This window comes from Zootoca vivipara, chromosome 7 (genome assembly GCF_963506605.1).
Source record: "Zootoca vivipara chromosome 7, rZooViv1.1, whole genome shotgun sequence".
Taxonomy (NCBI): Eukaryota; Metazoa; Chordata; class Lepidosauria; order Squamata; family Lacertidae; genus Zootoca; species Zootoca vivipara.
The window spans coordinates 23,559,337-23,584,822 of record NC_083282.1 but is presented as its reverse complement, the minus strand read 5'-3'; the positions used below and the strand labels follow the sequence as shown (position 1 = coordinate 23,584,822).

The 25,486-nt window shown below is 43.9% G+C and overlaps 1 protein-coding gene across 2 annotated transcripts in view; it reads left to right on the top strand.

Moving 5' to 3' along the window:
* Positions 1-25,486, top strand: part of RPAP2 (RNA polymerase II associated protein 2) — a 52,057-nt gene that overhangs the window by 2,828 nt on the left and 23,743 nt on the right. The window contains exons 4-11 of one of the 2 annotated variants that reach the window (XM_035124008.2): positions 982-1,080; positions 2,314-2,379; positions 2,859-2,947; positions 5,876-5,911; positions 8,150-9,083; positions 10,315-10,409; positions 10,617-10,697; positions 18,024-18,092. In XM_035124008.2, coding sequence (XP_034979899.2) covers positions 982-1,080; positions 2,314-2,379; positions 2,859-2,947; positions 5,876-5,911; positions 8,150-9,083; positions 10,315-10,409; positions 10,617-10,697; positions 18,024-18,092 — 1,469 coding nt within the window. The remainder of the gene's footprint in view (positions 1-981; positions 1,081-2,313; positions 2,380-2,858; positions 2,948-5,875; positions 5,912-8,149; positions 9,084-10,314; positions 10,410-10,616; positions 10,698-18,023; positions 18,093-25,486) is intronic. The other variant, XM_035124009.2, reaches the window with a different exon arrangement.

Genomic DNA, 25,486 nt, shown 5'->3' with positions numbered 1-25,486 from the left:
AGCTTGAGGGTGGAATTTAAAAAATATGGCACACTGTAGATGGTCCTGAAGTAAGACCAGCTTTTCCCAGAGTGGTACTTGCAAGATTTCCAATCCTAGACAGGCAAAAACACTCTGTGTGAAACAGTGCCAGCAAGGGGTGTGGCTTGTAGAAAAGGGACATGGTATGAGGAAAGCTCAAAGGACCAGAGAGAGACCTAGAGTTTGCCCCCCACCTCTGCAGGCCTGATGTTCCCCATCACTGCTGTAAGGCATTTTTTGTTCCCCAATTTTGCAGATAGATGCACTGAAGTGGGAAGAGAGTAACTTCTCTAAGGCTGCACAATGAGCTCATCATGGAGATGAGTCTGAAACAGGAGACTTTCTTATTTGTAACTCAGACTCTTCGTTTTCAGGGCTCCCACATATTCTGGCAGCCCAATCTAAGGCACCTTTCCTTCGGGTGTTGGTGGGAGACTCCATGGATTTCCATGAAAATGATTTCCTGGAAAAACAGACAAAACAACTAATGTTTTATGGCATTTTCAGAACTTAATGTTTCATTCTTTAAAACCCTTCTAAGAGAGCAAGGTACATTGCACTCTTGCTGGGCGACCCTAAGTTGAATCTTACAGCCACCTACTTGGAAATAAGCCTCATTGAAGAAAATGTGACTTCTGAGTAATCATAATTACATAGTCATGCATATAAGCACCACAAGTGATGGCAGCTGGAAGATGTGCATCATTTATGCAAAATATTTTAAGCAGTCTCTGTTCTGTTCCATCCTGTCAGAGGAAAAGCAGTTGTTGCACCTTTGTTTTCATTCAGAAAAATTTTTTTAGACAGAATCTAAAAGATTGTTCGCAGTTTCTGTGCCTTTTCCAATTTTCTGCTGCTTTGTTTTCTCGAAAATGCATTTTCCTTTTCTAAACTTTTGATTTGTTTTGAGTTTCAAGGCAGTACCCTGTAACTTACGCCTGTGTGTTTTCATATTTTCAGGGGAAGATTATAACACCTCTTCACTATAAGGATGTTGTGGAAGAACGATTTATTATCAAGTTGTGTGGGTACCCCATATGCCGAAAGAGGCTACAGAATGTAAGAATCTATGAGTGGCTTCTTTATATTTCTGCAGTTTTGCATCTGTCTTTCTGTGTTGGAATGTGGTGTCTGATCAACTGAACTTCACTGATGTATGGACAAGAATCCTTGGTCAACTTTGTGCAGATCAGCCTTCCGTAAACTGGTGCCTTCCAGATAATATGGATTGTAACTCTCATCAGTTCCAGCCAAGCATAGCCAGTGGTTAGGGCTGATAGAAGTTATAGTTCGAAATTCTGTAGGGCACCATGTTGGAGAAGGTTGGTTGAGAGAAATGGCTTGGCCAAAGTCACCTAGTAAGCTAATTGGCTATGTGAGGATTTGAACCCAGGGCTCCACAGCTTTAGATGATTATTTAATTTTTATGCCACTTAATGCCAAAGCAGTTTACAAGAACAAAACCCAATTAAACAATCATTAAATATAAGCATCCATAATCAAAATGCCCAATTAACATAAACAATAAAACAATCTCATCAAAACGTCAACATAAAAAGATCCATAATTAAAATACGCAATAAAGCAATCCCATTAAAACAGCGCGGTAATTAAAGCAGGAGACTTGAGTCTGTTTGCACATTGGCCACCTTTGTGTGTCAGTGAGCTTGGGTGCCCCCTTTCCCTTCCCAATGTGGCCAAGAGGAGGAGATCAAAAGCTTTTGCTTCTTTTTTCAACTAACTGAAGCTTAGCATTAGGTTTGAATTCAGACAAAATGTGGTTAGTCTTAATTATGATTTACCCAAACAAGCCAACTTCAAACCTTGGTTTATAAAGCTGGCTTGTTTCAATAAACCATAGTTAATATTAGCCATAGTTAAGGTTTTGGATGTAATGCTAAACTATGGTTGGTCAAAAATGGAAGCAAAAGCTTTTGATCTTGCAGTTGTGCCAGAGGAGCACAAGGCTCATGTACATAACAATGCACCATAGTTCACTGTTGTGTCCAATTCAGGTATTTGGCTTTTCTTACAGGGGCTAAGGATTTGTATTTTAAAAAAATTATATAGCTTAGATCACAGGGGGACAGCATGTTGCTCTCCACATCTCAAGACTTCAAATGCATTCAAACAAAAATTGTCAGCAATTTTCAGAAGTGTGGTTTGAGAAGCTCAGTTCAACATCATGTGGTTAGGTCACTAGTGCTAATTATGGAATATTATTTTAGAGGAGAGGAATGCTAAAGGAAGCATTGACACATTAGCAAAACTGTGTTTGTGATTTTTTTTTAGGTGCCAAAACAAAGGTACAAAATATCAACCAAAACAAACAAAGTGTATGATATTACTGAAAGAAAGGTAAGTTTAAACGCTGTTTGTTACATTATCACTTCTTCGTTTATTGTTGTTTTGCAAGAAATTGGTTCAGTGTTGCCAAAGCCTCTAGAGGTGTAATGCTGGCTACATGCAAGGTTCTGGGTTGCTGTTTCTTGCTGCTATTGGCTTCTTCAGCTCTTTAAGTTCCTTTGCCAAGTACCTCTTCATGCCCTACCAGTTCAGAGCCACAGAAAGAGCAACTCGCAGCGTAATGAAGTCAGTCCAAGCTGATTTGCTGAGCTTTGTGACACATGGCTAGATTGGAACTCAGAGGCAGAGAATAATTGCTCTTGCATTGCATCCGACTTCTTGTTCTTAGCAACTGGTCTTAAAATGTTAATCTGTATTCAGTGTGTTAGCTGATTCTTCACACTCACCAATCTATCAAAGTTTTTTATCAAGTTTGTATCTATTTTGTTAAGTATGAAAATGACACTTGCTATTCTCTTTTGGGGGGGCAGTGTTTTTGCAGTAACTTCTGCTACAGAGCATCAAAATACTTCGAAGCTCAGATTTCAAAAAGTCCTGTGTGGCTGCGAGAAGAAGAAAGGTAATTGGATAATGTTGTTTGGCTAGGCCCAGGGTTTTGTTCTTGGGCATCAGTTGAAAGGAAAACAACACCAAAAATATGTGTAGAAAAATACACTATTCTTTTCTTTTTAGCGCGTTTCAAGATAATACCCTTTGTTAAAAGATGTAGTCCAGGGATGGAGAAGATTTTTTTCCAGCTGGCTATTCAGGTGCACTAGCAGGCTCAAACCCTTATTAACCTCTTAAGCATGGTCAATCTAGCTGAACTGCATGACTGTATTTAAAGAGGTGAGGGAGGAACTTGGTTCAGGAAGATCCAGCTAAGGCAGAGGGTAGCAAACCTCTGACTCGCTTGCAAAAGCCTCTCCATGTGGCCATTTTGGCCAAGCCATGCCTATGACCACCCACCCTACACCTGATTTCATATATGTGGCAGATTAACAGCCTGGACGAATGGTTTTGCTGGTGACTTTGAAGCCAGAGTTTTGTCGGGTCTGGGACAGGTAATGGCTCAGTTGAAATGTGGTTTGCGGGCTGATCTGATCAGCAGTGCAAATCTATATGCATTGGCAGAGGAAGAGGACTGTGGGGGGAGTGCACCGCCCCGGGCAGCGTGATCCCGGTAGGGTGCCATCGCGGCTGCCCCCCCCCGACCATGCTGGGTGCCACGCCCCTGCAGGCGGCGTGCCCCGCCCCAAGCGGCACACCACGCCCCTGGGATGCGCGCCAGCCCCGCCACGCCTGCTCTCCGCCCCCCCCCCCCAGTGCCAGAGCATGAAACTCCGCCACTGTCTATATGCACATAGGCTTCCAAGGCCTAATGACCAGCTGTTTGTTGGGTCTTGTGAAACCCTTTGGAAAGTAGGAGGCTATGTGTCCCCCCAGGATCTGCCTCCTGTTGTGAGCATTAGGTCTGCTCCTTCCAGCTCTGCTTGATCAGGCCCCATCTCGAATCTATCTGTCTTTTTAAAGGCAGGATTACCTTGCCTAATCTTATTAGAGCAGCTGTCCTAATTTTAGCAACAATACCAAAGGGGACTGTGATTCAGGCTTTGGAAACAGGACACATTCCTAATAGACTCTTAGAGTAGACGTAGTCAACCTAGGAGGTAGGAAAGGAATCTGACTAGGCTAAAGAGAAAAATTGTGACTTGCAAATAACCACGTTGCCACTGGGTGTCACCATCTCACAAGGCATGTCCCTATTCGGAGGCAAAATGTCACAGAAATACAAAAAAAAAAAACCCACCACCTTATTCAAGGACAGTTCCAGATAACACATGTGGATATTGATGTAAAAAATAAGAACTAATAATCTGTTCCTAGGTATCAGTCCCGAATAGATTATTTCTGAATTCCAGAAGTTGGAAGAACATTTTCTTTTTGTGCTTTCAGACCAAAAAAGTAAACCTCCTTCACTTGAATTGCATGATGTTATTCCGAGATAAGTGCAGTATCCAAAAGTATGTTGCTGCAAGGCTTTTTCATTTATTTTAAATGATGCCAGCTTTAGAAACCTGCCCACCTCCCAGCCAATAGTGATGCTAAACACATTGCAAAAAAATCATTGCCAACACATACAGTCCTTGATCCAGGAATAAAGGTAAAGGGACCCCTGACCATTAGGTCCAGTTGCGGACGACTCTGGGGTTGCGGCGCTCATTTCGCTTTACTGGCCAAGGGAGCCCGCGTACAGCTTCTGCATCATGTGGCCAGCATGACTAAGCCGCTTCTGGCAAACCAGAGCAGCGCACAGAAACGCTGTTTACCTTCCCGCCGGAGGGTATTTATCTACTTGCACTTTGACATGCTTTCGAACTGCTAGGTTGGCAGGAGCTGGGACCGAGCAATGGGAGCTCATCCCATCGCGGGGATTCGAAATGCTGACCTTCCGATCAGCAAGCCCTAGACTCAGTGGTTTAGACCACAGCGCCACCCGCGTCCCATGATCCAGGAATAGTTGCACCCAAATGGGTTTTTCTAAAGACAAAATAGCACGGAGATGAAGACAACTCCTGACATATCACAAAGTCATATCAGAAAGAGCTGCTGAGCACCAGTTTTAGGTATTCTTTTAATACTTTAAGGATTCCCCCCCCCAAAGAAAAACCTTTGTAAGAGCATATTTTCACCTGTAGCAGCCTTGTTCTTCCATGGCCTTTGGAATCACCTCCAGCATAATAACGCCCCATCGCCATCAGATCCAAATTGAGCAGTTGGAATGATGCAAAAAACATTTCTGGCTAGGATTGTTTTCTCCCGATACATTCAAAGCCAGTAGCAGACAGCAGGATGGGGTGATGGTCAATACCATATTGGTTCCATTACCAGTGAGTTTGCACCTTTCTGACCAGCCCCTTGCCCCTCCCACTCTTCCTGCAGCAATCAGCAGCAGTGACCCACCTTCCTGGAGGTCAGATAAGGGCTGCTGCCCCGCCCCATCGTCTATTACCGTTCTTAGCCCAACTATTTGAAGATTCAAGCTACAGTCTTAAACATGCATAACTAGCACCAGTGGAAGCAGCGGGACTTACTTCTGAGTAAACATGCTGTATGGTTTTCAAACTTATTCCGACGCTTCCTATTCATGTAGGCACGTAAACTTGCAGGTCAGAATTGACCATTAGCAGTGGCTCTCCTCTCCCCAAATGATTGGATCTGCTTAGGTGGGTTAATGTTGTTTACCAGCCTGGATAGCTCAGTTGGTTAGAGCACCATGCTGATAATGCCAAGCTAGCAGGTTTGATCCCCGTATGGGACAGCTGCCTATTCCTGCATTGCAGGGGGTTGGACTTAGATGATCCCCAGGGCCCCTTACAACTCTACAGGTCTAGGATAAACCTTTTAAATCATTGCCAGACTACTCTAGCTGTAAACCCCAGTTCTCGAATCATTGCTCAAAATCAATTTAATTTCTAAAATGCTCTTTGTTTTCTGTTTTTCCAAGGCCACCAGCCATTGAATTGCTGAAGGATGGGGAAAGGTACGGTAGAAATGGTGGTTTCATTTATGTATCCACAATCTGGTTGGAAGAAGTCTTTGATTTCCTGTTCTCTTCAGTCACACGGCCGCGGCTCTTGCAGGCCTCCAGAAAGTGCTGTTTGCCTTGATTGTTTCCCCCTTTTGTGATGGCGAAGGGTCTGTTTGATCTGTATGATTTACAGCTGCCCCTAGTGCTGCGGCACAATCAGACCTGTTGAAACATGACACAAGCACAGTGTTTGCTCTCGGGCCCGAAGCATCGGGGTTTTGTTTGTGACTTCCTTTGTAACTGAAATGGGACCAATTATATGTGCCGAAAGCTTGCTTACATCTCCAGGTAAAATGTCAAATGGGTAGATCCACTGGTTTTGTATTTATTTAAAAGGAGAGAGAAAGCTTTGGCCGGATCTGCAATCTGTGGTGGGTTTTGTGTGTGCATGTTTCAGTGGTTTCATTTTGCTTGGTTTCTAGTGGTCGTTACTTCGTCTGCATCTAGAGCAGAATGCAATTTCACAGCAGTTGCTTTTCTAGTATATCACTGGGAGCAGGGAGGATCTGTGTCGTGCTTGTTGTCATAGAAATAGTTAGGATCTATTTATTCGTTTTTTTACGAAACCCCTTTCTTTACAAATCCAGAAATTTATGAAACTGGTGTTTCTCAAAGGTCCAGTTGCTGAGGTACACTTTGTCCCCACACCCAAAATTACTTTATTGGCCTGAATATAAGACACACCCCAAATAAGCCACACCTTTAAAATTCAGGGTTTATTTGCGGGTGCTACCCGCCTCCCGGCAGTACCTCCTTGAACAGGGGATGGGGGGGGGACAGCTGGCCGGCACTGGGCGTCCCGCTCCCCAAGCCGGCACTGGCACTCGGTTTCGAGCACACTGCATGCCCGCCTCCCAGCACTCCCGGCACTACCTCCCCAAGCCGGCACCGGCAGGCCCCTGTTCAGGGCAGTAGTGCCAGGAGGCGCGCATGCAGCGTTCGGTTCCGAATATAAGCCGCACTTTAACTTTTCACAGTCAGAATTTGGGGTGGGGGGAGTGTGACTTATATGCAGGCCAATACAGTACTTGAGAGGGAACGCCTGCCTCCACATCAGCTTCCCATTGGCAGAAAGCATCAATCATCTGGGGCTCTTCTCTGGGTGACGCTGCCGTCTAAAGCGAGGCAGGTGGCAGCTAGGGAGAGAGAGGTCCCATCTGCATGGCACATTTAAAGCAGTAACATGCCACTTTAAACAGCCATGCCTTCCTCCAAAGGATCTTGGGAACTGTAGTTCATTAAGTCTGGAGAGTTGTTAGGAAACACTTCACAAAGCTACGATTCCCACAGTGGTTTAATTATCCGTCTTTCTTTCGAGGGAACTCTGGGACTTGCAGCTCTATGAGAGGGTCTCCTAACAACTCTCAGTTCCCTTAACAAACTACAGTTCCCAGGATTCTCTGGAGGAACCCACGGCTATTAAAAATTGCATAATGGGTGCTTCTCAGGGTCGTGGGTTTGAGCCCTACATTGGGTAGAAGATTCCTGCATTGCAGGGGGGTCCCTTTCAGCTCTCCAATTTTATGAATCTGTGAAAAGTGTATAGATAATGGCACAGAGAGAGAGAGCCTTCTCAGTGGTGGTACTCAATGTAACTCCCTCCCTAGGAAAGCACACTTGACACGAATGTGAAAATCTTCCCTCTCTTCAGATCTCTAGTTAATAAACATGCTTGTTGATTTGTTTGTTACTAATTTATGGCAGGCACAGGCAAACTCGGCCTTCCAGATGTTTTGGGACTACAACTCCCATAATCTCTAGCTAGCAGGACCAGTGGTCAGGGATGATGGGAGTTGTAGTCCCAAAACAGCTGGAGTGCTAAGCTTGCCTATGCCTGATTTATGGCTTGCCCTTTACATACATGTTTCAAGACATACCATAAAAACAACTAAAATAGTGACAAGAACAAATTTAAAAAAACATGAAGATGGGTTTAGAATCAATGCAAAATGAACACCTAAGGCAGAAACCTTTTCACTCAGCTAGGAAAGCCTGCAAAAAATGAATCAGTTTTTTGCAGAAAATGTGTCTTCCATATCTCAACAGGATGCTGTTCCATAGAATGGGGGCAGCCACGCTGAAAGTTGCTGTGATGCTTTTATAGCTGCCAGATCCTCCTCTCCCTTATTTTATCCTTTTTTATTTTGTCAACGTGTTTTTATATTTGTTTGCTCCCCCCTCCCCCAACAGTGGCCACTCTGGGAAGGAAGTGAAATTAGTCAATGAAGCAATCAACACATTAGACATTGAAAACCCTCTCCCAGCAGCAACCCAGGGCGACTTCAGCGTAGACAGTGAGAGCAGCAGTGAGGCCGAACAAGAATTTGTCTCCTCTGTTCTGCAAGAAAAGAGTGTCCATCCATTGCCCAGGAAGGGTATTCTCAAAGAGAAGTGCATGCGGAGAGCACAATCCAAACCTACCAATGCAGATGCCTTCGTTGATGATGCCGCAGAGCAGTTAAGTCAGTGCAAATTAGACAGTCGAGGAAAAGAACATGTTCTGGATAGCTCTCAGATTAAAGGAGCTCCTGTTTCTTTATCCAGTCCTACTGCTGAAACTGTCCGGCTCTCTGAAGGCTTTGGAGGTAGCTCCAGCAGCTCGCAAGTCGTTTTCCTGGGTGTGAGCCCAAAAGGGGCAGAACTGTTTAAAAGGTTGCTTGCCAAATCGAAACAGACTGCAAAGCCTAGCTTGGAAGGCCCAGCCAACCCCCTCACTGCCAAATGTAGCTTGCTAGAAGGGCTGAGGCAGACCTTTACCGAATGGAGGACTGAGGAGACAGCGAAGCTCCTCCACGGCAGCGATGCTGCGGTCACCTATGCACCACAGCCCTCTCTGGCAGCTGGCCGTGAGGCAGAGGAGGAGCTTGACGAGGATGACTTAGAGAGTGTCGACGAACCTAACAAGGCCGCTTCTGAGAGAGGCACCCAGAACCCTTTGAGCCAGCCGTTGCCTTTCAAGGCCTCGAGTCCAGCAGCAAAACCTATACCCAGCTACGAGAAACTGAAAGAAGAGACCTCGCAGTTAGAGTTAAAGGTGCAGGAATTTTACAGAGGAAACTTTGCCTTAGGCGAAGAAGATCTGGGAGCCCTGTCGAGAGGGGAGCAGCATCACAGCAATGACAATGTAAGTATCTTGCCAGAGAAATTGGCTGGTTACAGCAGGCACCCCCAAACTGCGGCCCTCCAGATGTTTTGGCCTACAACTCCCATGATTCCTAGCTAAGAGGACCAGTGGTCAGAGATGATGGGAATTGTAGTCCAAAACATCTGGAGGACCGAAGTCTGGGGATGTCTGGGTTACAGACATGCATCCATCAGTCCCCAAAAAGCAGTCTTTTTGTAAACATTGATTTATGAAAGAGCTCTGTGCATAGAAGCCGAATAATAAGAATACCGTGTTTACTCGAATGTAATGCACACCTCTTTTTTTGGCCCAAATATGCAGTGAAAATCAGGGCGCGCATTAGATTTGATGGCGCGTTTACATTCGTCAGCAGATACTTTTGGGGGGTTTTGAGGTTTTGAAAATTGAGGTGTGTGTTAGATTAGTGTAAATACGGCAAGAATAACACAGATGTAACAATGAAGGTAAAAGATTAGAGGCAGCGCCTTGGGTGCACGCCTGCCTCCTGTCTGTTCACGCACCGTCCTTCATTCTCACGTGCAAATTCCACCCCACCCCCTGCTTCCCTTTTTGGAACTGAAAATGGTCTACATTACATCTGTGCCCAAGTTTTTGCCAACTGGTGCTAGTGAGACCAGTGGTCAGGGATGATGGGAATTGTAGTCCGAAAACAGCCGGAGACCCAAGTTTGGGAAACCCTGCTGTGAATCAGTATAAGGCAGCTTCGTATGTTAAACGTTAGTCTTTCATTACTAAGGAAGTGATATATAGAAACGTAGTTGGGAGGGAATGGAGGAAGTCGACAAAGATACGGGATATAAGATTGATGGAAAATATTGTTGTTTTTGTTGTAATGTTGATATTTTGTTATGTTTTGTATCTATTATGTTTCTTGTTCTGTTTTATTACGCTTATTGTTCTGTTCTATTATGTTTTGTGCTTTGTTTTTCTCTATGTTGTGCTGTTGTAAAAAAAATCAATAAATATATTCAAATAAATAAAATAAACGTTGGTCTTTCTAGCTTTGCATTGTCTGCATTGACTGGTAGAGGCTCTCTGGGGTTTCAGGCAGGGATTTTCGCCAGCCCTACCTGGAGAAATTGGGGGTTGAATCTGGGACCTTTGGCATGCAAAGCAGATGATCTACCACTGAGCTATGGCCCTCCTGTGCAGTTTTAAAAATATATTTTATGTCACACCCCCCAAAAAATACTTTTGTTGTGCCCTGTAGGGTGATCATCAGTGGCCCCCCGCCCTCCCGCTTGTAGATTCTAAAGCTCAACAGCAGATTCGGACACGGATTGTCCTTGAAAAGCTGCAAAAAGTGTAAGTACCTCTTTCACACCTGCTGTTCAGACACCCAGAAGGGAGCCATTTGTTGAATGGGGGGAATCGCTTAAGGGGTGAGACTCAATTGCGAGCGTCGGCTAAAGTCCAGCAAAGCTAAAGAGTTTTTTAAATTTACCATTCATGACCAGTGTTCTGAAGGGAGTACATTCGCTAATAAATGGCCTGGTTTTGCTTTCTTTCCAGTTTGCCTGCTGTTTTGGGCCCTCTTCGGATTCCTCTTGGGGATGTATACAGTGAACTTAAAGATCTTGTTAAGACATTCAGGTAAGCAGAAAAGTCTCTCAGAGCTGAGATAGCTCGGTCGGTAGAACATGAGATCCTTAATCTTCAGGTTGTGGGTTCGAGGCCCACATTGAGCAAAAGATTCCTTCATTGCATGGGGTTGGGCCAGATGACACTTGTGGCCCTAACTCTATTATGATTCTATGATTCTTAACTGGCACCAGTGAGTGGCAAGCTATGATACCTTATTGTGAGAACATGGGTAAAGAATTAGAATCCTAAAGTTGGAATGCTACTTGTGGGTCATTGTGTCTGGCCAAGTTTCCCAAAGCAGGGTGGCTGAAGGCTAAATCCGGCTCCTATGTATTCAAAAGCATGCTTATTTTACCTAGCATACAGATCTGAAATAATAGTGATTATGTGAATTTGGAGTGTAAAATCTGGCATCTTGCCCATCATAATCTGATACCTTTACTCAGAATTTTCTTACTTTTGTTTTGCATGTTAAAATCAAGCTTCTAGTCCTTGGTTTCAAAGGTTTAGGAAACTGTGTTGGCTTTGTTGTTGTTGCTTCAATATCGGTCTTCATATTCACAATGTGTCCTTACCAATGCAATGAAAAAACCCCACCCTCTGCAAACTAAAGTAAGCAAATATATCAGAATATTACTGTGATCCTAAAAGTAATCTTGTCTGAATTCATTAGATTAAAGCTGCACATGAAGGCAGTTGCAGTTTGTATATTCTGATTGCAGAGTTTCTGGTGTTTACGTTTCGGAGATTTTTTAAGCACAAAAATAAAGACTTCACTGTGAATTATGCTGAGGTTGCTGCTTTGAAAGGGACTGGTTTTTGTGTGTGTGTGTGTGTGTGTGTGTGTGTGTGTGTGAGAGAGAGAGAGAGAGAGAGAGAGAGTAGTCAGGGGAGAGGAAGAACACAACCTCATCATTTTTCATTCTTGAAAAATGATGCAACTGTTCCTTTTTTAATTAAGTAGTAAGCCACCTATAACATGTTATGGTAGGTGAGTGAGAAATAAATGATAGCAATAAAATTATTTAATCGCTTGTTTAGAGCTCACTGGTTAGCAATATAATCCGTAGCCTGGCATCATGTTGTCAGAATGCAAAGAGCATGTGTTTGGGTATATCTGGAATCTTCCCCAACTGTTCTGCATTTCGCGTTGCATCTTCTTTTGATGTTTTCACTTTTATGGTCTCCTCTTCAACCTATGACCCCTCTGCCTGCCCCACCTCTCTTGATGCCATTGGCTTAGCTGCCCTGATGTCATGGATCTGCTTAGGCCCTACACAGCCGTGTGGCAGGGAGGGAGCACTTGGGAGAGCTTAGAAGAGGAATCCCAGGGACCACACGATTGTTAGCCCTGTGTGCCATGAATTTTTGGGAGAAGCAAACCAAAATGGACATAATATGGAACATTCTAAGTCTTAAAATATTTTTAAAAGTTTAAAAGAGCAGTAGGTGAGTGTATTTCTGCTCAGTGTATTTTTGGTGACCTGTACACTTGGTTTTTATCAGCTATGGGTTGTGATGGATTATGGTGGTTTGTGTTGACGTGGAAATTAAGGTTGCCTTTCCTTTGAAGGGAGGCAGAGAGAGGAAGGATCAACTTTAAGAACATATTACAGTGGTACCTCAGGTTAAGTACTTAATTGGTTCCGGAAGTCCCTACTTAACCTGAAGCGTACTTAACCTGAAGCGAACTTTCCCATTGAAAGTAATGGAAAGTGGATTCATCCATTCCAGACGATGAAAAACACCCTGGTCTAATGAGACCATTGATCCATAAAATGAAGGCAATAATCAATGTACAGTGGTACCTCAGGTTAAGTACTTAATTGGTTCCAGAAGTCCGTACTTAACCTGAAGCGTACTTGATCTGAACCGAACTTTCCCATTGAAAGTAATGGAAAGTGGATTCATCCATTCCAGACGGGTCGGCGGAGTACTTAACTTGAAAGTACTCAACCTGAAGCGTACTTAACCCGAGGTATGACTGTATTCCACCTTCAGTGACCTCATGCAATCTTAATGCTATCTGCTTTCCTAACTGCCTTCTTGCATTCTGGAAGCAAACCATTGTGCATTATGCATTATTTCGGCACTGGTGGTTTGTTTTTGTTTTTTTGCTAACCATAGATACCTCCTTTGCAACCGTGATTGGAAATGGATTTGCAGAAAACTGTCATAATGCAATGCTGCATCCATTTAGCTCCAGAAATTAAAGGCAATAGGTAAAATTGTGTGTCAGGAGGAAGCCCAAGTCTGTGGCCTGTCAGGTATTGTTGAACTACAACCCCCATCACCCCTGACCATTGCCGTGTTGGCAGGAGCTGAAGAGGGTTTGAGTCCAATAACAACTAGAGGGCCGCCGGTTCACCATTCATGATGCCCAGCAATAATCCTTCGTGAAGACTAATTGTGACTAAAATTAAAACCGTCGGCACTTGTTGGGTGAAAACCCTCATTAATTACAGTTTAGTACGTGGCTAAAAGGGAGTGTGGTGATAGCAAAGCAAGAATTAAAAGAATAATGGTGGTAAGAAAGGTATTCCTTTTGTGTGTTTGAGTCTGAGAGAAGCCCTGCTCTAAAAACACATGGTTCATTATGAAGGGGAATTTAGCTACAAAAACAAACAACAACCCCCCCGCCCCCAACGACAGTTAAAAGAGCGTGTGGTGAACTGAGCAACAGCCATTTTCAGCTCCATTGGTTTTTAAAGGAGCGTGTGCCGTTCATCCTCGGCTGTGCACCATTTTATTCAATCACCACTGCTGGGAAGTACACTAAAGAGTTCTCTGGAGACGTTTTAGGAACAGTTATAGTTCTTCCTAAGCAAAGTCCCTCAGTGCCTGTATGCTTTTGTTACGAAAGCTGAGATGTCAAATAATCTCCAGAGCCATCTGGGTCATTTTGTTGAAGAGTGTAGAAAGGGGGGGGGGGGCGTTTACGGAATAAAGAAGCCAAATGAAGAAGTTTGCAAGCGAGATAATAAAAATAAAAACGGTGCTCAATATTTCTTGACTTGTTTTTTTGGACTCGGAATTTGCCGAGTGGAAGAAGAGGAGTAGAGCTTTAGGTCATGGCTGGGGAACCTGTAGCCCTTTAGATCAGAGCTTTCCAAATGTTAGTGTGTCGGCTGCAGTGTGTAGGTGTGTCACACGAACGCTCCCCACACTCTTCCCAGGGCTGGAAAGGGTTAGTTTAACCTCCAGTTTGCTAGTAAAATTGGTTGGAAATGATGCAAAACTGAATTACTGTGTTGCGGAATGATGCAGGTCCAAAAAAGTGTGTCACCAACCTGAAAAGTTTGGAAAGCTCTGCTTTAGATGCTGCAGGACTTAAAAGCCCCATCATCCCTGACTATTGCTGGCCGAGGCAAAAGAGAATTGTACAGTAGTCCAGGAACAGCTGCAGGCCAGTAGGTTCCCTGACTCTGCTTTAGAGCTTTCCAGCTGGCAGCTAGTTTTGCTAGTGCTCTACTTGGTCTAAGGCAGAAATCCAACCATGTTCACCTCTGAATGAATGGTCTTTGGCGTATTACATGCACTTTTACCTTACATGATTTGGATGTTAACTATACAACCTTTAGAAGACATCTGAAGGCAGCCCTGTATAGGGATGTTTTTCATGTTTAATGTTTTCCTATTATATATGCTGGAAACCACCCGAAGTGGCTGGGGCAACCCAGTCAGATGGGCGGAGTACAAATATTATTATTATTATTATTATTATTATTATTATTGTTATAAGTGAAACCACCATTACTTCCAGCCTTGGTTAAACTTGCCACCTCCAACCAAATGTTTGTGGTGTGTTTCATTTCAGGGGCGTTGCATTTGAAAGGCACATGCATTTTGCCTGACATAAAGCAAAGCGATGTGGGCTAATAACTTTTAAAAAAAGAGAAATTCTATTTTCCACCCTGTTGACTTGTGCCGCGCCGAGGCAAATAGTGTTAGCCGGTAGAACTAGTGAACCATTTCTACATGGGACATGCTCTTGACTGTTTCCTGAAAGCTTTCTTTCTCTTCTGAGGCCTTGGCGTCGACGCACAGCTTGTCTCCGAAAGCGACTGCCCTTTCCCTGCTCTTCATTATTTAAGGCTTCACACCTGTAGGTTGCATGCATCCTTCTTGAAGCGGCTCCTTCGCTACCGCTGTGCAGGTGAGAAACGTCCTGTGACAGGAGTTGGAGCTGACGGCTTCTGGCTTGAGGAGCCCCGGTCCCTCCTCCCGTCTAGCCATGCAGCACCTGCCTTGCCTTGTTCCGCCGAGCGGATTGCTGGTGTCTCCGCTGTAAGGAGCATATTGATGGCAACAACTAGTGTTGAGACCTTGCCAATCAATACTGACATTGAATGAGAGTTAATTGACACAAATAACTGCATCTCTCCGTTTGTGTATGAGAATGATGCCTTCTTGAGCTGTGATCAATAGTGCCTCCTTGTAGGGCACCGAAACAAAGCCGCATTCTCTGCTGTTTGACAGAGTTCTCCCCAGTGATTTTTGGACCTGTCTCTTCCATTGTATCTCATCGGGGCCGATTAGCTGGAAGGTTACATATGAATTGCCTGTCAAAGTGATTCTGTCAGGCCTTTCTTTGTAAGTGTTTAGCACTGTCATCGGCATAGAGTCCAGACCTTCAGCCTTTTGTTTCGTCTCTTATTTGCAAGTATGCCTCGCTATGCATAGAGGGGGGCTTTTTCCATACTGCCACAAGCCCTTAAAAAATTAAAAATTAAAAAAACAAACCCTCTTCTGAAGATGTTTTCCTGGAAGCAAATCCTACAGAGCAGTGTTAGAAACTTAGATATATAAACTAGGTGCCAAAATGGAATGTCTAGTTGCCATTTTGGGGCAAAGGATGCCTAGTTACCATTTTGAGGTAAAGGATGGACTGACTGTGATTAATTCTCAATTAAACATCTGGCAAGTTCAGCTGGCAACCTTGATCTAGGTTAAGAGCTTTGAGAACTTAAAAAAAAAGTCACTTGATCCAGGGACATTCCACATACAGTATATATTGGCCTATTCCAACCTCTCTTTCTTAATGGTGACTGCTCCTGCTCAGGCTGTACAGAAATAGCAATTTGGTTCCAGAAATTCAGATAAAATAGTATTGATAGAATTCTACAAGATGGAGTATTAGTATGTGAAAACAGTTCAGGTCCAATGATCCCTAGGCATGCACCTGAAGATGGTGGAGATTTCAGGTGCCATCCTGGCAACCAGGCATCTTCACTTGGTCACAAGTAGTCAAAAGCCAGGTGCAAAATGCGCCTGGCGCCTGGCTAATTTCAAACATCGCTATGGAGTTCAGTGGTACTTACTTTCTAGTCAGTTGCACATCGGCTTTAATTAACATTAGATGATCTGCTTCGTATCTGATTAGGATCAGGATGCAAGAATCTCCTTAGCGAGGGGGGTGGGGTTTGAACTTCAGGGACTAAGGATAATTCTGTATGTTTTCCTAAAGATAATATGTGCCATCATTTTGTATGCCTTTTCCAAGATGATATTGGAAGTTTATTTTCAGAGTACTTTTCCAAACTGAGTAGAAAAGAACCATGTGGGTGGCGGGGTGAGGGATGGAAAGGAAGGAAGAGGTAGTAAATTCCTGCATTGTGGGGGGTTGGACTAGATGACCCACGTGGTCCCTTCCAACTCATATAATTCTATGATTTTATGATTCTGTGTTCTCATAACATTGTCACTGAGTGCTACCATGAGCTTCTTTGAGAGGAGGGACAGTATTGTTGGCATCCACCTGTCTCTAGAGACAATGGAGTGTGCCTCTGGGGGTGATGTCAAACTGCAGCGTTAGTTACTTTCCTGGGGCGCAAGCCTGGGCCATATCGATGGAGAGCCTGGACTGCCCAGATGACAATCTTTGATGTGGTCCAAAGGAAAGCAGAGCAAGATGTTTGGCACCAGCTTGGCTGCAGGAGTTGTCAGAAGGAGATATACAAGGCGCCATCCAACCGTTTTAGGGACTCCACTCCAGATTTGTGTAGGATTTACTGCTTAGCCTTTTCTTCTTCCAAACATATCCCATAAGATAGCGAAGGTTGAATTCAATAAATCAATAAAACCAGACATAGGTATGACTCTAAAGAGAGGAATTATGGCGCTTTAAAAACTTTTATTGTGCTGTAATATTGGTCCTGCAGGAGTCAGTAGACCCAGGGGTGGGTAACCTCAGGACTAGGGGCTAGATGTGGTCCTCCAAAGCTTCTCTGTCCAACCCTTGAGATTTCCCCCATTCTGCAAATTCTTCCCAAGTTACATCCTTCCCCAGTCATCCTTTCAGTGTTTATTGCCTGGATGGAACATGTCCTTGAACTTCTCTGGTAATGCCATTTGCTTATTCAAAGGGAGGGTAGAGATGGGTGCGTCAAAACTAGTCTACTGTACTAATGCAATATTTACATTTGTGGCTCTACACAGTTTTGGCTCTGGCCCCCTGCACTACTGCATATGGCCCCTGGAAGGTTGCTCTGGGGCTGAGAAAGCTTTTCTGCTCAAGCTAGACTCCAGCTGTGGAAGTATGAATTGTGATGCCCTGTGCTAGATGTTAATTTTATGTATGATTTGCTTTTCTTGCCTGAACATGCATGGGGAGACCTCAGTTCATATCTCTGTGGGCCATGTAGCTTGCTGGGTGACCTTAGTCCTCTGTCTCTCTGCTTTATCTTCTTCAGTGTTTCCCAGCCTTGGGTCTCCAGCTGTTTTTGGACTACAACTCCCATCATCCCTAGCTAGCGAGACCAGTGGTCATGGATGATGGGACCTGTAGTCCAAAAACAGCTGGAGACCCAAGGTTGGGAAACACTGATCTACTTCATAGGGTTGTCATGAAGATAAAATGGATAGTCTGTGGGAAGAAGCATCTACCTTAAGTTCCTTGGAGGAAAGGCAGGCTAATGTATTTAGTTTAGAGAATCCCAGAGAGGTTCACAAAACCACTGTAAGATACATAAAGTAGAGTAAGTAAATGACTAGTAATAAGTTAAGCATAAGACATAATTTGCATTTAGTGCTGGGCATAGTAAACAATTAAAAAGAAGGCACCTGTCATCTTGAAAGGCTGCCATCGAATGTGAAAAGTGGAAGCAGTTTTACATTTCTTATATTGCCATTGACATGATACCTCTTTCATCAAATAACCCTGGTTTGGATGAATTATGTATAGAACCTTTTAGCTGTAGATAATTTTGTGGGCTAGTGTGAGCAAGCCCTTTAAAAAAAAAGGTGACATAAAAAGTTGACTTATTATGGTTTTACATCACTCTTAACAATTTCTGAAATAGTACAACTGTTAATACTCGTGCTTTTTCCCCCCAGGTTAACAAATACAAATATTATTCACAAAACTCCCGTATGGACCCTGATTGCCATTGTGCTTTTGTCTGCGTAAGTACTCCGACTGAATTCATTTCTTCTCAATCTTTTGTTAAGTTTATTAGCAGCAACAGCACTTAAGGGGCTTCAGTGTTGCTGAGTGGTCAGCTGGTTAAGTAAGAGAGGCATAGTCTTTAATCTGGCCGGTTTTGTTGGCTATCTCTTGCCAGCATCTTGCAGTGGGGACAAGAAAGTAGATAGATAGGACATGAGGGTAACCTTGGAGAGTCAAATAGGGCATTGCCTTTCCTTCCCATAAAGTCTGCAGAATGTTAATTTCTTAGGTTTGGAAATGGAGAGAATAGTTTTTGGTTCTTTCAGCCATTAGCAAGCTGCCTTGCCGTCTACCCATATCTGTCTATTTTTATTTTTTGGGTGCATTTTTCTTCTGTCTTTCTTCCATGATAGCACTCTCGGGGGGGTTTGTGATGGGTTCCCAGTTAGCTGGGTCAACCATCCAGGTGCTGACTTTAAATCAGGCCTGCTTTAAATCCGGAAAGGTGGTTGCTTCATGTGCCTTGCAACCATAAGTGTCTAAAGGTAGCCATGAAGGAGCACATATTATAATAACAATGAATTCATTCATTCATTCGTTTGGAGCATCACAGATTCTCCGACCCAGGTTTAAATATTTCTAATGCATGTTAAGGTCCTCTCTTTTTCTCAAGCAAAAGCAGTGAAACATGAAAACTGCTGACGTACCATTTGCAAGGCTGCCTGGCTATAATTGGTGTCAGGTATATACATTGTCAACAAATTCTGCCCAAGCATTTTGTGTGTGTGTGTGTGTGTGTGTGTGTCTTTAATTATGCATTCTCTTACATGATTTAAGCAGGCCTTTTAATTTGGATTATGTAAGCATTCTCCGCTTCCATTTAATCAACACGTTATTTCTAAAACGACCTCTGATATCCACCTCACCAGAATGCTTTACCTCCCCTCCATAGACGGGAGGTGGGGATAGTCTGAGGAGGGCAATGCATTCTGCACATGCTCTTATTCCGCCCCCTTTTCTTTTATATATTCCCAGAGTAAAGCTTGGCTTTTGAAACAGATTCCGCAGCTAGGCCCTTTCTTAGGTGAAAAACTGCTGTTCTTTGTTTTAGTTCAGCCTTGCTGATTTAGATATTTCATTGATACCCCAAAGCAGGGGTGCCCAAACTAAGGCCCGGGGGCTGGATGCGGCCCAATCACCTTCTAAATCCGGCCCGCTTACGGTCCGGGAATCAGCATGTTTTTACATGAGTAGAATGTGTCCTTTTATTTAAAATGCATCTCTGGCTTATTTGTGAGGCCTGCCTGGTGTTTTTACATGAGTAGAATGTGTCCTTTTATTTAAAATGCATCTCTGGCTTATTTGTGGGGGATAGGAATTTGTTCATATTTTTTTTCAAAATATAGTCTGGCCCCCCACAAGGTCTGAAGGACAGCTGAAAAAGTTTGCTGACCCCTGCCCCAAAGCTTCTTTGACACACTTGCCCTGGGGACCGCATGAATTAAGGGTCCTAATGAGCTAAGTTTCAAATTTAGTTCCCTCGCTTTGTTATCCAAGGAATTGCACAGACCTGGGATGCAATCTAACAAAGTGTAGCATTAGCATCGCAGAACGTTTGGGCCCCTCTTCAGCTCCCCGCACATACAACTGGATCCCAGAAAACTGGGCATGGTGTCCTAGCGGCTATGAGATGACTGTGCTTAGCACTATTATGTTTTGAGGTTCTTGCATTTACTGCAGTCGCTTGCACAGCCTCCTCGCGGAGAGCAGTAGGGCGGAAAACATAATATCAGCACACGGATCCTGCCGTTAAAATTAAATGACGGGAGGAAATGTTTTACAGCATCCAAAGGCACTTTGTGAACTGTGTTTTAAAAACTGGCACTAGTTGTTCTGTCTATAAAAAAAAACATATAAAAGAAATCACATGTGGCTTTTTTTAAAAAATAAAAAATGTCGTGGTCTACCTTTTAGTTAAGAGTTGAAACCATCGAGCAATCTTTCTACGGCTTTCAGCTTGAATTACAAGACTGCGAAAATCTTACTTCGAAGGCTGTTTATTACCGCACTGCTGGTTCTCCTTTCGGGCTTGCTGGGTCACTGGAGTCTATAGGGCAGCCAATGTGCTTGCCAGCCATTCACAGATCCAGATGTGTTGTAGGCCGGCCCCACAGCATCCCCAGAACTGCACTTACTTTGATCTTGCTTCAGTCTGACACATTGTTCTGCTTTTGTTGTCCCAGGGAAGGCTATACCAGTAGGCATTAGAGCAGGCTTCAGTGAGCCTTACATCAGTGTCACCCCGGCCAGATACTGCTCAAATGATTCATTAAATCAGAACACAGAAAGTAACTTTACTTGAATGCCTTGGTATAAATTTTTTATCAACCGTAAGAACAAATCTTTTGTCATTTTTTCCCCCCTCTACACTTTTCTGGTTGAATTCCTAATGTGTGAAACAGATCTTATGAATTTTTCAAGTGGTGTCTTTACATTTAATAAAAGGGTGCCTGTTTTGTTCACAAGTAAATATGTGTGTCTCTGCGATGAGCCGTAAATGTTTTCAGACCTAAATGATTTAAGTTTGTCAACCGCCCTCCTCCCCCCAAAAAACCCTCCAATACCAAACTTCCTAGGAATAGGACCATCTATCTGTGTCACCAAACAGGTGTATTCTACTTCTATCATCTATAAGATGCAGATGCTCTAATAATAGTGTGGTCTGTTGGACTTCCAGCTTGGGGGACCTGGATTTAAATACGTATTAGACTGCTTTTTAACCCAGGAAAATCTTCTCAAAAGTTAGGGGTCATCTTATACGCCGGGTCATATTTCTTATATGGCGAGTATATTCCAAACTCTATATTTTAACTGGAAAAGTTGGGGGTCATCTTATACTCCCAGGCGTCTTATATGCCAGAATATACGGCACCTGCTTAGTCACAATGTTCATTACGTTACATAGAGCCAGTCACTGGCTCTTAGTCTACCCTACCTTACACGGTTGTTAGGGGGTATAAAACAAAACTATCCCCATGTATGTCATCCTGTACTCCTTAACCGAGAGGATGCAGATAGCAAATGTAATTTTAAAACCTAGACTGCCATCCTGGGCACCAAAACTGCAAGTTTTTGGAGACCTTTTCAAACAGCTCTCCAAAAATCTGGTCATGAACTGCCATTGAGTGCTGATGAATTGTGTATAAGATGATATAAAAAGTTAGCGCCAGACTGGCCTCTTAACAGATTATGAAACCATCAACAGGTTGTCTATGTGGCCGTGTATAAGCTACAGTCTCACAGCAGATCAAGATAGGTGGCCAGTTTAAACTTGGGTTTTCTCAAACTTCTGTGGGGCAAGGTGATTGTGCAGGTGGTTGCTGAGCAACTCCAGGCACGCCTGGAGGATGCAGAACATTTGGATCCCTTCCAGTTGGGATTCAGGCATCATCATGGGATTGAAACTGCCTTGCCACGCTGGTCAATGATCTCTGGTGGGCTAGGGACAAAGGTGAAAGCTGTTTCCTGGTCCTGCTGGATCTCTTAGCAGCCTTTGATACCATCAACCATGACATCCTAGTGGGCGTTTCAGGATTCTAGGTGGGCAGTAGGGGTTTCTATGGCACAAGCTGAATCCTTCCATCAAGCACTGGTGGGCAGTAAGGAAATTTTACCATCAAGAAAGATGCATTAGTGGGCAGGTTGATTACCCCTGGACTAGAGGAGCTGAGGGCAATGTTATACAGTGGTTCCACTCCTTCCTCCTGGGCTTTGTCCAGAAAGTGGATTTGGGTGATGAGTGTTCAGACCCCTGGACTCTCATTTGTGGGGTGCCTCAGGATTCCGTCCTTCCACCCCATGGTTTTTAACATCTATGTGAAGCCACTGGGAGAGATCATCAGGGAGGTTGGGCTGGGTGTTCATCAGTATGCAGATGATACCCAGTTCTACCTCTCCTTTAAATCAGAGCCAGTGAAGGCAATGAATATCCTGTGTGAGTGTCTGGAGGTGGTTGGAAGATGGATGGCGGCTAACAGATGGAGGTTGAATCCTGACAAGACAGAAGTAATTTTCTTGGGGATAGGGGGCGGGCAGGTGTGGGAGACTCCCTGATCCTGAATAGGGTAACTGTGCCCCTGAAGGACCAGGTGTGCAGCCTGGGAGTCATTTTGGACTCACTGCTGTCCATGGAGGTGCAGGTCAATTCTGTGTCCGGGGCGGCTGTCTACCAGCTCCATCTGGTACGCAGGCTGAGACCGTACCTGCTCGCAGACTGTCTTGCCAGAGTCATGCATGCTCTGGTTATCTCCCGCTTAGATTACTGCAATGCGCTCTACGTGGGGCTAACTTTGAAGGTGACTTGGAAACTACAATTAATCCAGATTGCAGCAGCTAACCTGGTGACTGGGAGTGGCTGCCAAGTCTTAAAGGATCTTCACTGGCTCCCAGTACATTTCCGAGCACATTCAAAGTGTTGGTACTGACCTTTAAAGCCCTAAAGAGCCTTGGCCCTATACACTTGAAGGAGTGTCTCCACCCCCATCGTTCAGCCCGGACACTGAGGTCCACTTCCGAGGGTCTCCTGGTAGTTCCCTCACTGCGAGAAGTAAAGTTACAGGGAACCAGGCAGAGGGCCTTCTCAGCAGTGGTGAACCTCCCCGTGGAATTACCTCCCACGAGATGTTGGGGAGATAAAGAATTACACAAGTTTAGAAAACATCAGAAGACAGTTCTGTATCAGGAAGTTTTTAATGTCTGGCATTTTATTATTTTTTATGTTTTGCTGGAAGCCACCCAGCGTGGCTTGGGAAACCCAGCCAGATGGGCAGAGTATAAACAATAACATTATTATTATTATTATTATTATTATTATTATTAGCCGATGCCAAACCCATAACACACGGTTTGGAATTTTGAATGCAACCTTCATCCTTTTTATGGAATATATCTCAGTGAACCTTAAGGTTCAGAGTTGGTCAGGCTTCTTAACAGAAACAATGTAGCCTCAAAAATTAGCTGAAACATTTGCTTTGATTTAGTTGCAGTTAGGTAGCCATGTTGGTCTGCCATAGGCGAAACAAAATTAAAAAAATCCTTCCAGTAGAGACCAGCTAAGTTTGTCATTGGTATGAGCTTTCATGTACATGCACACTTAAGAAGTGTGCATGCACACGAAAGCTCATACTAATGACAAACTCAGTTGGTCTCTAAGGTGCTACTGGAAGGATTCCTTTTTATTTTGCTTTGATTTGTAATGCATAGTCACAAAAGGCTGCATTCCTAACAGAGGTGGCCATACATTGTTCCAAGTCCTTGTGTGAAACACGCACACTCCGCTTTTGACTTGGTGTGTTTCTGCAAGAGAGAGAAACAGTCATTGATTTTGGATGTGTGCTTGAGATACTGTACATATGCAAGGGGCTCGTTTATAATTATGTTTCGGGAGGGATTCATGTTCCTATGTAGCAGCATTGCTTTGTACTTCCTGCATGTCCCATGATCATATTATAAAGTAGTTGTGTTCTGTGTTATAAATCAAGTCCTGCTAGGAATAGTTTATTTTTGTTTTCCAATGTGTTTCTTATCAATGTCTGAATGCCTTGTTGGGCTTTCATTCCTAAGGATCAACTATTCTCCCTAATGCATGTTCTTTGTTCCAATCTGAATATTTCACTGCTGCACTTTCTGTCAAAATATTGATGTCTTCGTATTGTAATAAAATAATACTTCTGGCAAATACAACTCCTACTACTCCCCCCCACCCCACTCCCAATATCTTTACTGGATATCAACTGAATTAGGTAAACAGATACAAATAAGATATCTAGAAGATGCATGCTAGGATTGGCAAAGGGTTGCTCTATACCTCAGCCAGGACGCTTGGCTGTTGTTAGCGAATACCCCTGGTACAGTCTAATGGAAAGCTTTCAAGATAATCTCCAGAAATGTCCGCTTTCATTTTATTTATCTGATCGGGCTGATTCCAGTGAACTGTGGTCAGTTGCATCTACAAAGCCCATGCAACAGTTTCCCACCCCCTTCCTTCCCCATCCCTTAAAAGCTTTAGAGACTTTCCAAATGTTCTGGGAGTAGCGTGGCAAAGCGTTGGGACTCCGAAAGTCAAACGGACTCAAAACGGCCACGATGGCTATGGAAAAGCCATCGCTTTAAAATGCACACTTTAGGAGAATGTGTCATGCGGAGAGAGAGGCTCCAGAGGTTTGCTTTACCGAGACGTAGCGACACAGAGACAGAAAGATCTGCATACGAGGGCTTTGTACATAGTGCAACGTAAAACGCAATCGTTGCCTGAAAGTCCTCTGAACCCTTACAGTAGTCAACGTGATCAAGCTGTTGCAAGCAAGTTTATTCAGAATGCTTACATAATAATAATAATAATAATAATAATAATAATAATAATAATAATAAATTTATTATTTATTTATACCCTGTCCATCTGGCTGGGTTTCCCCAGCCACTCTGGGCAGCTCCCAATAATAATAATAATAATAATAATAATAATAATAATAATAATGCAGCAATAAAACATCAAACATTAAAAACTTTCCTAAACGGGGCTGCCTTCAGATGTCTTCTAAAAGTCAGGTAGTTGTTTATTTCATTGACATCTGATGGGAGAGCATTCCACAGGGCTGGCGCCACTACCGAGAAGGCCTTCTGCCTGGTTCCCAATAGCTTCACTTATTGTAGAGAGGGAACTGCCAGAAGGCCCTTGGAGCTGGACCTCAGTGCCCGGGCTGAACAATGGGGGGTGGAGATGCTCCTTCAGGTATACAGGGCCGAGGCTGTTTAGGGCTTTAAAGGTCCGTACCAACACTTTGAATTGTGCTTGGAAACGTACTGGGAGCCAATGTAGGTCTTTCAGGACTGGTGTTATACGTTCTGGGTGGCCACCCCCAGTCACCAGTCTAGCTGCCACATTCTGGATTAGTTGCAGTTTCCGGGTCACCTTCAAAGGTAGCCCCATGTAGAGTGCATTGCAGTAGTCCAAGCTGGAGATAACTAGAGCATGCACCACTCTGGTGAGAGAGTCCATGGGCAGGTAGGGTCTCAGCCTGCATACCAGATGGAGCTGCTAGACAGCTGCCCTGGACACAGAATTAACCTTTTAAATAGGCAAAGGACTGGAGATGACTCCATAAAACTGAGCTACACCTGATGTTGGTTGCATGGCTTAGCCTTGAGCTGATGCTTTTCCTTTTATAAATGACCAGTGTGCGGGTCATCAGATTTGGAACATATGGAGTGCCTGCAGGATCAGGCCAACACCGCAGTTAGTCCAGCATCCTCTTCTCACAGTGGCTAACCACATGCATGGACCTGAGCACGAGAGCACTCTCCCCTCTTGCAGTTTCCAGCAACTGGTACTCAGAACCATATTGCCATGGAG